Here is a 14,900-nt window from a genome sequence, read left to right as displayed (position 1 = left end):
TTCACCCATCATGGAACTCCCCTAGGGAAAATAAAACAATGGCCAGGTTTCCATTTGTTAACCAACGGCTTGGAATTTATCCACCAAGATACCATATCGGAGGGATCTGTGTGGTTTTCTTCCTTCCATATTAGTGACCATTGACAAATGATTATCAGTGAGACCAAACTATTGCCCGTTGTCTATCTCTATCCCTGGAGTGTTTTGAAGGCACTCTCAGCCATATCCCATACCGCTATGGTATATCTATGCTAGATGGCAACATATCCTCTAGACTGGACAGAACCAGATCTGATCATGGTCCACTCATTCATTTTTAAATTCATCCCCCATGAAGGCAGGTGGTGATCTGTACCTCAGAACTGAGCACAGGTCCGAGGAGAGGAGCAGTGCAGAAACCACATGTTCATCATCTGGGAAGGGAGGGGCCCTGGTTATCTTTCTTGGGGCACTCAGGATGGTACTGACTGGCTTCAGAAGAACCAGCCCACTTCTGCCAGAGTGAGAATTGCCATAACCTGGTCACTTGGAAGGAGAGGGGAGGTAGAGAGGAGGGAATGAGGAGGAGCAGTGCAGATTGAGCCCATCCCAAGGAGAGAAAAAAAGACAAGCTGGGATTTCCAAAGCTGCCTAAGGGAGTTAGGCACTCAAATCCTTAGGTGCCTTTGAGAGATCTCAGCCAGAAGGCATCTGGGGTGGAATTTTCAAAAGCCCCTCCGTGACTTAGGAGTCCAACTCCTGTTGAGAGTTAGTGAGAACTGTGCTCCTAAATCACTTAGCCGCTTTGAAAAATCCCACTCACGTTGCCTGAGCCCAGATTAAGGTAGAGCTTTGGGGGAAAGGAGTGGCCTTGGCTGAGTTTTTTTGTTGGTTTTGGAGGGGTTTTGCAGAGTTATTTAGACTCTCCATTTAAGAGCTTGAAATGTATTCAGATGCAAGCTTTCTGCCACAAAAATGCAGCTTTAATTGTGTGCGGTTGCCTGAATGCTCACACGGTTCTAGTTTTACAGGCCGATCCCTTTGATAGCAAACATTTTAATAGACAGACGACATATGGGAAAGATCACGCCACATCAGATGATAGATATTATTTAAACGGGGCAGGCAAGCCTATTTGGAAGGGACGGGGAAGTTTTCATTCCAAAGGGCTCGCCCAACAGCCAGCATGACTAGGGGAAGGATGGCTTTGTGGTTAAAGCAATGAACGAGGGGACCCGGGAGCCCTCTCTGCCACAGGCTTCCTGTGTAACCTTGGCCAAGTCACTCAATCTCTCTGTGACTCAGCTCCCCAGGTGTAAAAGAGGGATTATCATGCTTTCCTGTTACACGGGGATTTTGCAAAGATTGGTGTTTGTGGCATACTACCTTGTATTTTTTATTTATATTACAGTGGTGCCTAGAGACCCCATTCGAGGTCGAGACCTCACTGTGCTAGATTCGGTGCAGACACAGTGTGTGGAATAGCCCCTCTCCATAAAAGTTACCATCTGAAGTGCAAAGACAAAGGGTGGGCGGGGAAAAGAGGTTCAGAGCGGGGAGGTAACTTGCCCACGCTCACCCAGCCGGTCACTGACAGAGCCAGGACTCAACTCACACCTCTCCAGTGTCCTATCCACTAGACCACGCTGTCTCCTGTGATGCGACGGTGACACAAGCCCCTTGCTCCCTGCAGTCCATCCCAGTGCTTGTGGGGTACATTCTTCTAGGCTGATGTTTTTTTCCAGCTCCATTTTGGAGATCTGATCTGCTGGTATCTGCTGCAGCTTCCCTGAGAGACGAGTGGTCAGTGACGGGGCCAGCTGGGTTGATGGCGGCTGGAAACACAGCACAGAGGCACTGCCCTGGGTGGTCAGTAGCAAACAATTAAGGCTATTGTGGAAGATGGATACATTTTGGAATCAAAAAAGCATTCAAACAGCACAGCTTCTACATCTATAAGTATCTCAGACAGGAGCCTGCAGGCTACCTGGGCCCATGTAAACTTCGATGGTTAGTAATGGTCTAATTATTAACAGGAAATTTTCTGCTCCTGCGAAGTAAACACTCTGGGAGTAACACTTCAGCCCCCAGTTGACTTTTACCAGCCTTAAAAAAAAAAAGAAAACCAACCAAACCCTCCTGAATATAATGAAAACAGCAGCTGCGGGTTAGCATTTAGTGATGCAACCCCGGTTTCTGTGCGACAGCAGACGCGGCCCCATCTGCGGCACTGAGCTTGAGGAGTGGTGAATATTTTACCTATTAAAAGCAATGACCCAGGAGCCTCCCACTGAAGTGTGCAGGGCCAGGGCCCCTGGCGGGGCCATGCACAGCTCAAACCCACTAAGGTCCCTGCAAGGCACATCATCCATGATAGTGCAGCCTGGTTCGGAGTGACTGGACTTGAGGTTCGCTGGGTCTGCAGGGTGTGGAAAGGCTTCCTCCTCTGAGCTGCTAGCCAGCAACCATGATAGGACTGTGGGCATTATCATATAAACCCAGTGGAGATAAACACCACAGGAAGTTCCGCCTCAGATAGCCAGACTGACAGCTTCCCTTGGGCCCCTGGTTGGTCCAAGCACCCTATTTAAGCCCAGGAGTTCCCGGAAGTGTCTGTGCCACCAGTTGGACTCCCGTGCCAGTTGTCGTGATGGACCTGCTGCTTCTCAGCTCACTCTTGGACTCCTGACCTTTGGTTCTGACTGCCCCTGCTCTGACCGCTAAGCCTGACTGCCCAAGCCCCCATCGTGACACTGGATGGGTGACCTCCTAAAGGGCCAGCATTGGGGGATTTGAGGAAGAGGGAGGGAGTGGTGTGGGCCACTTCAGAGGATTCCATTTTAGATAAGACCCTAGTGTCCAACTTTCCAAACATCCAACTTCAGCAAAGGCTGTTGCTCTGCAGTCCTACAGGGTCTATTTTGCATTCTTTAGACGGAACCTCTTTGATACGTAAGGCCTTGTAAACACTTAAGTGACCGGAGCCTTGAAGGGCTGCATCCTACTCTTTGGTGTGCAGAGATGTAGGGGACTGGAGGCTCTTTCTGCAGTGAGAGGAGGCATGTTCTGGGGTGTATCTAGGCCCTGAACAGACAGGGAGACACCTCCCCAGCTTGAAGAGCTCACAATCTAACGTCTGCACTGCAGTCGGGAGCTGTAACTGCCGCACGCGTCCAAGTACCTGAGCTAGCTTTGATCTAGCTCGCTCCAGTAACAATAGCAGTGAAGCTCACCCAGGACCCCGGGTACAAACCTGAGCGGCCGCCATCCATGCTGCTATTACTTGAGCTAGCTTGGGGACGTCTCCACGGGCTGCAGTCACGCCTCCTGATGACCGGGTAGACATACCCTACATGAAGAAGTGGCAAGTGAATGTAAAAAACCCATGAAGGGAGTGAGGAAGGGAAGAGGAGGTTCAGCACTGATAGGGATGCAGGGTTGCATGGACTCACTATTTGCAATGTGGCAGATTTGGGGCCAGACTCTCCAGGCCGCTAAGCCACTTTGCGCCATGTGAGCAGTGCAAAGCAGCCTCAAACTGGCCAGAGGTGGCCAACGAAGAATTCACCCAGTGCTTGGGAGCTCTCTGCCAATGGAACATGGCGAGTGCAGCTCTGCTGTGTCCTCTTCCAGCCACCTGCCTCCCAGTGTAAGCGGAAGGAGGAGACATGACATAGGTGGGGCGGTGAAGGAAGGTGGTGTGGTGGAGCTCCGTTCCACCTGATCTTACCGTAGCATAAGAACCTTGGGTCAGTGGCTTAAGTTAGAGCTGCCCCTGGGTTGCTCTAACATGCAATGGGCTTGGCCCTCCCTGAATCAGGGAGTTGCAACCAGCTCCTTATGCTGCCCCACACAGCCTCATACAGGCACACAAACATACGTGCTCGCTCGCTCTCAAATGGTGCAGAGATTCAAGGTCTTTGTGTTTTGTCCTTTTTTTTTTTTTTAAGGTAGAAAAATTAACAAGAGGCACTGATATTGGCAAACCATGGTGGCTAGCTGCAGAAATAGGTATTGATACCTACAAGTTGCTGTTATTTTTTTTAATAGAAGCATTTATTTATTGCCCATTGCCTCGCACCTGGGCACCAATCAAGGCTTAAGCTAAGACATTCAAGGCTTGATCACAGCACACCCTTTCTTTGAAATTAAGCTAGGTTCCTTCTCAGTCTTTTGCTGCAAACTGAGTTTGAGCGCCTTGGATCTAGAGTGAACACACCACAGTGAAAACTCAATGGCAAATATATAGCAGCCTTCTTGATTGTTTTAGCAGTAGGAACTGACTTTATAGCAGCCCAAGACCCAGTGATAGGAACAGGCAGCTGCCCTGCTCAGTAGCAAGGTTTGTATTTTAGTAGTGAAGCAAAGCAGTTTTAAATGAGCATTGACATGACTTTGACGTTTTTTATTGCCAGTTATTTTATGAACTTATCCAGCAAATACTGTCATGCACTCTGCAAATAGGGACCTCCACTCCCAAGGGCTGTGGGGTTGTTCTCTCTTGTCAGCATGCCCTATATCAATGGGTGGGAGAAAGGGGTTTTTATAAACCAAAACTCTAGAACCAAATGCCCTGTGCAGCCTCCAAATGTGTTTCGCTTGACTGATGAATGCTTCTTTCCGCACTTCTAAAAAAATCTACTTTTCCATCCACTGCCAGGGCGGTCAGAAAGTAGATGCACTCTTAGCCTCTCTAAGAAGCAGTGGAGCAAAAGGAACAGGAGTTGGTGGGGTTAGGGTGAAGGGATGCATGGGGGCTGTCGTCATGAGACGTTTTCATTGGGGAGAATGACTTCGAGGATCAACTGAAAGTTCCTTGGGTTTCAGAGTAGCAGCCGTGTTAGTCTGTATTCGCAAAAAGAAAAGGAGGACTTGTGGCACCTTAGAGACTAACAAATTTATTTGAGCATCAGCTTTCATGAGCTACAGCTCACTTCATCGGATGCATTCAGTGGAAAACCACGGAATGCATCCGATGCAGTGAGCTGTAGCTCACGAAAGCTTATGCTCAAATAAATTTGTTAGTCTCTAAGGTGCATCCGATGAAGTGAGCTGTAGCTCACGAAAGCTTATGCTCAAATAAATTTGTTAGTCTCTAAGGTGCCACAAGTCCTCCTTTTCTTTTTGTGAAAGTTCCTTGTTTTCATCGCAAACTGTTTTCTTGAGGAGGAAAAAGAATCCGTGTTTTGTAGCATGACTCCAAGGGTACGTGTCCGCCCAGGTCGAGCTAGGTTGCTAGAAAGAAGAGTAGCCATGGCGGTGGGATGGGCCAGCTGCCCAACTATGTACCTAGAGTTTTAGACAGGGTTATACTCAAGGCGGCTAGCCTGTCCTGCTGCTCACACTGCCCCGCTACACGTCTATTTTTATCACACTCGCTCAGTCAGAGCGAGCACTGGTGTGTCCACCTGCACTGGAAATCCCAGCTCTAGCTCCAGTCTAGGCCTACTCTGTGGCAGATGTTCTGCAGCTCAGGTCCACTGAGCACTGGCTGGTTTGAAAGTGGTGGCTCCTCCTCCTAACTTGCACTGAAAGGAGCTAAAAATATATTGCTACTTTCCTAACATTGCTTTACCATGTAAGCAACTTCTGCAGTTGCTGCGTGGATCGTCTGTGGTTGTGCGTAGAAGTGAAGGTGCTCTGAGTGATCGTGAACAGGAAAGGAAGAGGAGATAGGGCGAGGGCAAATAGAAGGGAAGGTAGGAGCCCAGCAACATGAGTTGGACAGGAAGTGTCCTCAGGACAATCTCTGTATTTAGCTGTGGTCCACACTGTGAAGGCTTTTGAGAACCCTTGCTCTGGGGGATTATGAATGGGCTCTGGGGCCTTTCTCCTCATCACTGCCTAGGTTGGATCCAAAGCCATTGCTTCCTGATGGATGTTGGTGGGGCTTGGGCCAGTTCCTGGAAGACAAGTGTCCGCATTGCAAACATCACTGTATCAGTGTTACCACCATGTATCTATATTTGTCTCGAACCTCCTTCTAACTGCACTGTGTGCTTTATTTTATTCAAAGGTGGATCAGAGGAGAGCACTTCAAGTACAAATTTAGCCAACCTGGAGGCAAACATGCCAGCGAAGGGAAATGGTGGATTCGAAAGAGAATTGGGCCGTACTTTCCACCTGTCAATCTCCAGGGGCTGAAGAAGTTTTACGAAGCGAGGGACTGGCTGTACCCAAAGCAGAATTGACAAGAGGAGAGTAATAAACATTGACCAAGAACAACCAGTTTCCTTAGAGTTTATAATTCTCCCTTCCAGTGTTTTTTTTTTAAAATGTGTCTTTTTAATACTCATTTTATAGTAAAGTCATCAAGCCAGGGTGTCTGTCTCCTCTGTCTGTCTGTCTGTGCCTATCTTTCTCTTTCTGTCTGCCCAGCCTTCCTTCTGTCTCTCTTCCTATCTACACATCTACCTGTCTAATTATCTGACCTGTTTTATCTAGCTGATCTGTTGGAAGTAATCCAACCAAACTGTCTGCTCAAAAGCTAAACCAGATTTTGAACAAATATAGATTTGGAGGGATAATGGCAGTTTCAGATTGGCAACAGACATCTGAGAAGTTCTGTATAATGGGGCGTGCAATTCTGATGAAGGTGGAATGTGGGTTTATCTAAAATCAAGGCAGGTGAAACACACACCAAGATGACACAATTTTAAAATTTCTGAAATATTATCTGAAGACAAAATTCCAGCCCCTTTTTCACATCTCTCTACTTTGCAAAGTGTCGGGGCCAAATGCTACGCTGTTATATTGGTTTAAATCCTGATCGCTACCTGGGTAACTGAGGACAGAATTAAACCGTAAGACTATGTAACACATGTATTCGAAAGATTTGAGTATAGAGGCAGTAAGTGATACTAAGTGAGGTGTAACTCCAGTTTCAGTTGACGGTTTTGGTATTCTCTCATATACCAATCACAATGAACTTATATGCAATATTTCCAGAGGCTTTCCTGTGACGCACTATTGTTCTAAATAATCCAACTTCCCTGCCTGGAGTGAGCTCTCTTAGCTAACAGTCAGCTTGCCCACAACTTAACATGGAACACACCCCACATTCTTGTTTGGCTTGGGCATAGGTTTAGAAAGATGGAAGCTTTTAAATCCTGAGAAGGCTTAATTGTTTTCCTTTAAAAGGGGCTTATGCTGACTCTTAACTTCCTAGTGGAGGACTCCAGACATTTTGCTGCAATGTTGACTACAAGGGGAACTGTAATATTTCCTTCAGCACTTGCTACGTCTGCACAGGATTTCTTCCTCTGAGCAAAAGTCTAATCCTCTGAAGGATAAGTTTATTAACCCCATTGAAGGTATAAACCCAACAGCCTGAGATGATAACACAGAAGATAATCTTATATTGGATTTTCTCGCTAAACAAAATCCTGTCAGGGGACCCTCTTTACACTCTCTACAAGAACTCCCATCTTAACTATTCTCAAGTCTCTTTGAAGGCACAGAGGGGTTATTTTTGCCCTTCCATTGTAGAGGTCTGCAGTCCCTGCCTCTTGTCCATTATACCCTTTGTGTCAAAGCCTGATGCTTTTGCTCTGTTCTCCTATATCATGGCTAGTCTGAAACTGAGCTGACAAAAAAAAATTATCCATTTTATTTCAACCAGAAGTTATGGGCTTAATGCACAAAACACGAGGCAAAGTTCTCCAGCCTGTGTTATGCAGGAGGTTGGCCTAAATGATCATAATGTTCCCTTCTGGCCTGGGAATCTTGGGTTCTTTGAAAGGGCCAGTGGATTTCCTACTCTCGAAGTGTGACATTGACATTCCTGTCCCTCCCCAACTCAAGTATTTAAAACCATGACAACTTCAGGTAGCTTGGCCGGGACAGATGGGGAGAAGGGAAATGGAATAGCTCCTCCTCTGTCAGGGAATACCAGTCAGAAAGCGTTTCTTTGCTTATGAGACATGCAGAACTCTATGGGATCTCTCCAGACGATAGCGAGGAGTCAGTGGGTACATTAGCTGAAACAGGAGTTGGAGGAGCAGTTCTTCCTGCAACAGCTACCACGGAAGGGGAGCTACTTTCCCCTATGCTCCTCATTACTTTAACGCCTGCTAGCAATTATCAGGCTGGACCAATTTTCCCTGGGGCCAAGCAGCCTTCTTGGCTCTGAACACATGGCATGTTTCATAGGTCACAACACTGATCCAACATGCTAGCGTGCAGGGCCCGTGCATGGAGACGTGAGTTGCGTGTGGTGATGTAGCTGCCCTTGATTCCGTCAGGGTTGCTGTGTAGTGACTGCATCGTCGTTCTGCCCTGTGGTTAAATGGCCGGGGATGTCGCTATAAAGTGACATTCTGCAGCAATGCTTTAGAAGGTCAACAGTATGATAAATAAACACAAAAAGTCTTTATAATGCTGGTTACAGTTTGGTCTTTGATGTTGCTGGGCCAGCACTGTGGGCACTGCTGAGTCTAGTATTTGTTAAACTTTAAAACGTCACATGGGAGGCTTTCGGCTCCCTCATTTGTCACGTTAGCCCTTTCCCCTCTATCCCCTGCAGCATGTCATTCTGGCTAAGTCATGTTGAGTTCATCCCCTACTGGACCTTTTCAGTGCCATTCCCAGCTCCGCAGAACGGTCACAGCTGAGAGATACCAGACTCGGAGCGTTGGGTCTTCACCCTCGGAGCAAGAACCTGAGTTAAAGTGTTGGGTTCTAAACACGTTACAGCAGCATGTTGATTGACCATTGGACGCTGTCAAAGCTGCTCTATTCTATAGCTACCTATCCTTATACTACCTGCTCCTACCACCCTGTAGAAGACCCGGTCTCTGGCTTCCTCCCATAGATTTAATGACCAGGTCTGATTATATCTGTCTGTCTTAACTGAGGGTTGTTAATCCATCACAAGAGACATTTCCAAGTGACTAGGTTTGTTAACTGACGACAATACTGAGTGTCATCTAGATTCATTTCCAGAATCGGAGAGAAGACTGGGACTGGGAAATACTTAGGTATTATAATGATGAGGACTAAAGAAAACCGTAAAATGGATTAGATTCGATTAATCCTCATCAATCCCCCTCGAAAAATGTTTCCCACCTTCTCCTCTTTGATTTAGACCTTTATCTATCACAACTCTTCAGCGTGGTTCCAGCTCAAACCAGTTTATACTACAATGTGGCTGGTTGGCTCGTGTGGACGAATCACAGAAGAGGAAGTAGAAAGTGGAACAGGGTCGTGTTGGGGATGAGTGTCTTCAGAAAAAGAAAACAACCTATTCTAAATTGGCCTTTATACTCATGAATTGATGGTTATCTAACTATGACACACAGAATACAAGTTTAAAAAAACCCAGCCTATTTAAACGAATTACCCAAATTAGCAAATAGTTTTGTATTGGGTATTCAAAATGCAGTTTGCAAAAAGCAAAAAGCAAAAAATGCAAAATGCAAAAAAAAAAAATGCAAAAAGCAGTTTGCTGAGGAACCGTAAATTGCTAACAAGTACTGCATAGTCGCCAGTCCTTGTGGGCATCAGAACAAGCAAAACATTGTGCTTTTGCTTTTTGCAATATAGACACAGCCTGCAAGCAGTTTCCTCACTTCCTGCGCTGGTGGAGATGATGTAAAAAGCCACGTTTTGACCAGATGAGCCTTGTTACAGGGGCTGCTATGGAGCAATGCTCTCCTGGGTTAGCAGGTTACGGTGGGGCTTTTTAAAAGGCCGTTGGAGTCAACAAGTCCGATGCCAGCTTCACCAAGTTTAAACCGGTTTTGTTTGTTCTGTCTGCATGCCAGACTCGCTGTACTCCTTTATATCTCAAAATATTTCCATCTTGCGCTTTCTCTCCTCTCTTTTGACAACGTAGACCAAATGAACTCGGTAAAGAGCAGATTTCTAGTCAGGGATTAAGGGAAACAGCCCTTCAATAATCACGGGGGCTTTGCTCTGTTTGGTAACGAAGGGTTAAAAAAGCGAACACACAACATGTCCCAGAACGAAATAAAACAGCTGTGCATTTCCTCAGGTGGGCCGCACATGCCCCGGGGAGGCGCCTCAGCTCCAGCTTCCAAGGCGACAGATAATAAATAAGGGGAACTCTGGGTTTCGCACAGTCCATTTGTGTCTAAAGGAATGTTTGGCGTCGTGTCTCGGTGATGTAAAATCGTGACGGCTTCCATGAGATCCTCTGCCCCATCCGCAACATTACTCAGCTTCTTCTCCCTTTTCCTTGGCTCCCCGAGCCCTCCCTCCCTTTTCAGCTGCCTGGCGTCCCCTCTCTGGGAAAGACGCTTCACTTCTTCTGCAAAACCAATTATCCTCTCAAGTGAACTTGGGGTCCTGGAGGAAGGAGCCTCGCAGCTGTGGAGTGTTGTGTTTTGTCCCATGCTCAGTTCCCTCTGGCTCAGTAGTGAGGAGGTGGGGGAGAGAGACAGACAGACAGACAGACAAGAACTCAAACCACCACAGAGTCTAGCTGGGAAACGGAAGCATTCCAGACAAATAGTGATCATTCTCCAAACAGCAGTGCAAGGGCTATAAAAATACTGCTCTTCCTTCCCCTTTTGCCTATAAATTCGAGAGGGCACTTCCAGAGGGCTCTTTTTTCCTTCCAAGTCCCTTTGTTTGGAGATTGTCAAAGGAAGTAATACAGACCCTCCCGTGGCCATGTGCGGACATGACAAGTTACAGGTGGGAGGTGATCTGGGACTATTCCCAGTGGGGAGAGAGAACCAAATGCTGAATGTCTTCAGGAAGTAGTGGAAGGGTTGGAAGTCAGAGGGCCGGCTAAGGTGTGCAAGGATTTGCATGCCTGTGCAAGGCAACATGGGGGTACAGTTTACATGTGAGGGTGGGGGGTTGCTTGCACATCCAGTGCATGTGTCCAAGTGGCTGCATATGTGGGAATTTTTAATTTCTAAATTGCATGCGGGCATCACTTAATCTCTGAACACTCAGGTAGCAGGCTAAATACGTGTATTTCAACCAGGCATCAGGTTAAATACGTGTATGTTGATCGAAATTGGCTTCCTCCCCCCGATGAAATACTTTGGAGAATTACTGGGGCTGGCTGGAGGAGTCTTTAGAGACAATTGCTCGAATTATGAACCACCCCCCAATCAACCGAACTATGTTGGTGCCCCCTCATGAGTAGCTGTTTCTGACATTCAGATGAGAGTCTAAGTGTTGGCCTGAATATCTGAAGGCTCAAAGGGTGTTTGTTGCCCTCCCAGGCAAAGGGGACATGTGTGAGAAGATGATTGTTTCCCATTGGTTATGTCATTGGTTATGCTCAGCCACTCCAGGCGCATAAACAGTATCATGTGACTTGGGTGGCCAGATTAGTGAATGGTCAAGTTGGAATGTTTGAGAAAGCTAATAAGCTTTGTCCAAGCTAGCTGGGGAATTGAATGAATAATAGGTCAAATCCTATCCCCTCTCGCCTATCACAAGAGATGCCTTCCAGTCTAATAACATGAAAACCATGCTACATTAAAAGGACATTAACCATCTGACTTCAAACCCCAGACACAAAAGGTAATTCTGCGTTAAGGATACAGTGGCTCTCTCTGAGGGGTCTCCGAACACAGGATGACTTCCCTGCAACCAGAACGTGCTCCTGTCCTGCTGCTACTACTGGAGGTTTAGAGATACAAGCTTGTCTGCTAGTGGAAAGTTAGATGAGCTGTGAGATACGTGGGGCCCAATCTTGCTGCTACTGAAGTCTGTCAGGGTTTTGAAATTGGCTCCAGTGGAAGCAGGATCAGACTCTAAATTATAAGGTAATGCTAAACTCAATGCCAACCAACTCTTTACTTTAGACATTAGGACTCTGATTTCAGCTTGGGACTAAGCAGCAAGAACAGATCAGTTCAGAAGGGACAAAGACGCCTGTTTACATCCACACACTGTCGGTCAGCGGAGGCTTGTTCCAAAGGGTCTGAGTAGAATATACAGATAATTTATTATTAGAATGTTGGAAGGATCCGAAAGCACTTTTCAAACGATCTACGTACAGCCCACTGAAATGCAGCCACTTCTGGGGCAAAGGCCAAATAGTGCTGAGCACATTGTGCAACAACAGGGAGGGGGGCTTAGGCTGGGCTAAGGCCTTTGGCACACACTCATGTGTTAAAATGCCAGAGGGATCTTAATGTCCTTGCAGAGCAGTGGCTCAATCACACAGAAAAAAATGAAGGTGAGTCAGAAGTTACGGTCCATTAGTGCTTCAGCCATTCTGAGGAAGACATCAACAAGTCAGTAAAATGTTGCGGGGGGGAGAGGGGGGGCATGTCTACCACAACCCCGTCCAATGGTTGCATCTGTGATGCAGGGCAGGCAGGACCTCGCTTTGCAGTGCAGAACGTTTTCTCCCTTAAGGGCTATTTCTGTCTTCGGCAAGAAATTTAATCTTTCGGCTGGCAGCTGGGATGTCCAATATGGTGCATGGTCATATTCCAACCAAGAACTGCCGGGCTTCAAGCAATGTATAGGGACATTCAGCCTGTAAACAAAGTTTATGGCTTCATTGTGGTCTCATAAATAGTTGCCATATTTCTAAACCAATGTTCTTCTGCTTACTCTAGGAACAATAGAAGAACATTTTGTTCCTATTCCCATGGAAAGGCGCTAGGGTGAGCACTGAGATGCTGCATGTCACTCTCATCATCTTACTTTTTAGTTGGCTGAATCACTGAGAAAACGAAGTCAAGGGCTAGATCCTCAGCTGGTGTAAACTGGCATCACTCCATTGCAGCTAACGATCCTATGCCAGTTTGCTCCAGCAGAGATTCTGGCCCAATGTCTCCCTCCCAAGAAGAGAAAACAAAAAGCTAAGGTTAAATGACAAACTCGTTCTCCCCCTTATGTGGGATGTTGTTCATTTCTCGATTTGCCTGGGAGATACCACAGCTGCTTCTTTGCAAAGCAATACAATCCTCAAGCTTTTTTTCGGAAATGTAACTTCACACAGAGCTCCTGCCATCTATGCAGGGACAGGAGCTGCCTGTACTTATCGCATTGCCAGATGTTATTTGGAGTGTCATGTTTTTACTTGCACAAGGCAAGTTTTATGTTGCTAAGGTCAAACGTATATTGCAAGCGGGGCATCTATCTCAACCAGCTGTCACATGCCCTTCAGCAGGGCATTTGGGCAGCTTTGGGGTTGTTTGTTTTTCTTTGTAGGAGGAGGTAAATCATAAACCCCACACACCATGCAAATCCTCTTCTTTAACTGACAGGCTGATGACGGTCTCCTGTGAATACCAAATCAAGGGTTCTTGCACCGTCCAAAAGATTGTGACAACTACATTCACGTTAAGTTTAGCTTACATTGAAGAACCCCAGGGAGTGTCTTTGCTAGTGTGAGGTCCACTCCTATCTGTCTGTCTCTCTCGCTCTTATCAGTCTATTACCTGTGTCTAGTGCAGACCCGGAGTGCTAGCTTCCTAGGTCGGTGAGTGAATTCAGTCTCACCTCCAAGCTGTCACTCTCACTTCACGATAAACATGTCTGCAGAGCATTTGTTTCCAGGCCTCGCTGTGAGTTTAAAAATGGACTATACCCCCAAGGCCACTCCACTTTATACCTCCCATCATCTTTGCAGGTCTAATGCAAACAAGATGTCCCCAGGAAAGCATTCTTCAGCAGAACTCTATCTGTCTCTTTGATTGACGGTAAGACATCTAAGCAAGAGTTACAGCGGCAGATGTGTTAGAGGGCTCTGGGTCAGCACGCGTGATGGGAGCCTTGCCTACTGGCAGAAAGACTATATATCCTGGAATGTAATTCTTATAAAATTTTTCATATGATGGTGCCCCTTTGTTCTGAGTGACTGACGTGTCCCACAGGCATTGCGCTCCTAGACTGGTCACAAGCTGCCTCTTGGGTTGGTTACTTGCCCAACCCCTCATTTTAATTGATTTCTTTTGGTTTCCAACCTCTGGGTCAGGGATAATGGAACACAGACCATCATTTGCATTCCTGTTTGCTGTGCATTGTACTTGGTAAGCCTTTAAAAACACACACACAACATTTCTGTTGCACTTGGGTGTAATGGCTGGAAGACGATACAGATTCAAAGGCAATGCTGAAGGAGGAGTTAGATTAGATTAGTTAGTTAGATTAGAAATGCTTCCCCTGGACCAAATAATAATAATAAGAAGAAAAGAAATAATTATTTGAAGGTTTGCAGGAAATCTGAACCATGTTGTGTTATCTGTGACTAAACGTGTTCTTGAGAGGCTCTTTTTTTAGCACCATACACACTGTAAATATAAACTTGTGGCGCACCCCATTGAGTGTGACATAAATGGATTTGAAAGAAAACTCAGTGTGAGGTGCTCTCTGCCAAGTTTCTTCTTCTTCCGAGGTTTTGGAGACGAGGACGAGGACACCCACATAGTGCCAAGCAATCAGGATTAGGTGTTGGACATGCAACATGGCAGCTTTCAGACGGGGGCTCTGTTAGTCAAAAAGGCCATTGGTTAAAAGAGTCTCCCCTGATAGCTCTGTTATCTTTTTTGTGTTTTGCTGGTTAATCTAGGGATCTAAAGTCTGATCTAATTGATCTATCTCATGTTTTTCTTGAGGCCCAAATGGGTCTATCAAAGCTTTCTCCTAGAAGCTAGTGATGGAAGAGGAAGACTTCATAGGGCATGTTGACCATCACAGGAAGACAAATGTAGTGTGGGTCTCTAAGGAGGGATTGGTTCGCTCTAGATTCAAATGACTTAGGTAGTGAGGCTTCCATCAGGTCCTTGAGGAAAGGATTTCACAATCCAATATGTCACAGCACGGATTTTCAAACAGGAGAAAAGAGGCAAATTGTCAGCAGTGAAGGCCATTCACCCTTGGAACAGATTAGCAAGGCGTGTGGTGGATTTGTCATCATTTGGAGTCTTAAAATCCAGACTGAGTGTCTTTCCACAAGATCCTCTCTAGCCCAACCTGTA

At 46.4% G+C, this 14,900-nt stretch overlaps 1 protein-coding gene across 1 annotated transcript in view; it reads left to right on the top strand.

Annotated features, from left to right (window-relative positions):
* The window catches only part of LMF1 (lipase maturation factor 1), a 340,017-nt gene extending 333,795 nt beyond the window's left edge, over positions 1 to 6,222 (top strand). The window contains exon 11 of the mRNA XM_074965056.1: positions 5,996 to 6,222. Within this exon, the coding sequence (XP_074821157.1) occupies positions 5,996 to 6,170 (175 nt within the window). The 3' untranslated portion in view covers positions 6,171 to 6,222. The remainder of the gene's footprint in view (positions 1 to 5,995) is intronic.
* The last annotated feature ends 8,678 nt before the right edge of the window (positions 6,223 to 14,900 follow it).

The sequence above is a fragment of the Natator depressus genome, chromosome 10, assembly GCF_965152275.1.
Source record: "Natator depressus isolate rNatDep1 chromosome 10, rNatDep2.hap1, whole genome shotgun sequence".
In the NCBI taxonomy this organism is placed as follows: domain Eukaryota; kingdom Metazoa; phylum Chordata; order Testudines; family Cheloniidae; genus Natator; species Natator depressus.
The sequence above is the reverse complement of the archived record's forward strand: the minus strand, read 5'-3'. Positions and strand labels throughout refer to the sequence as shown.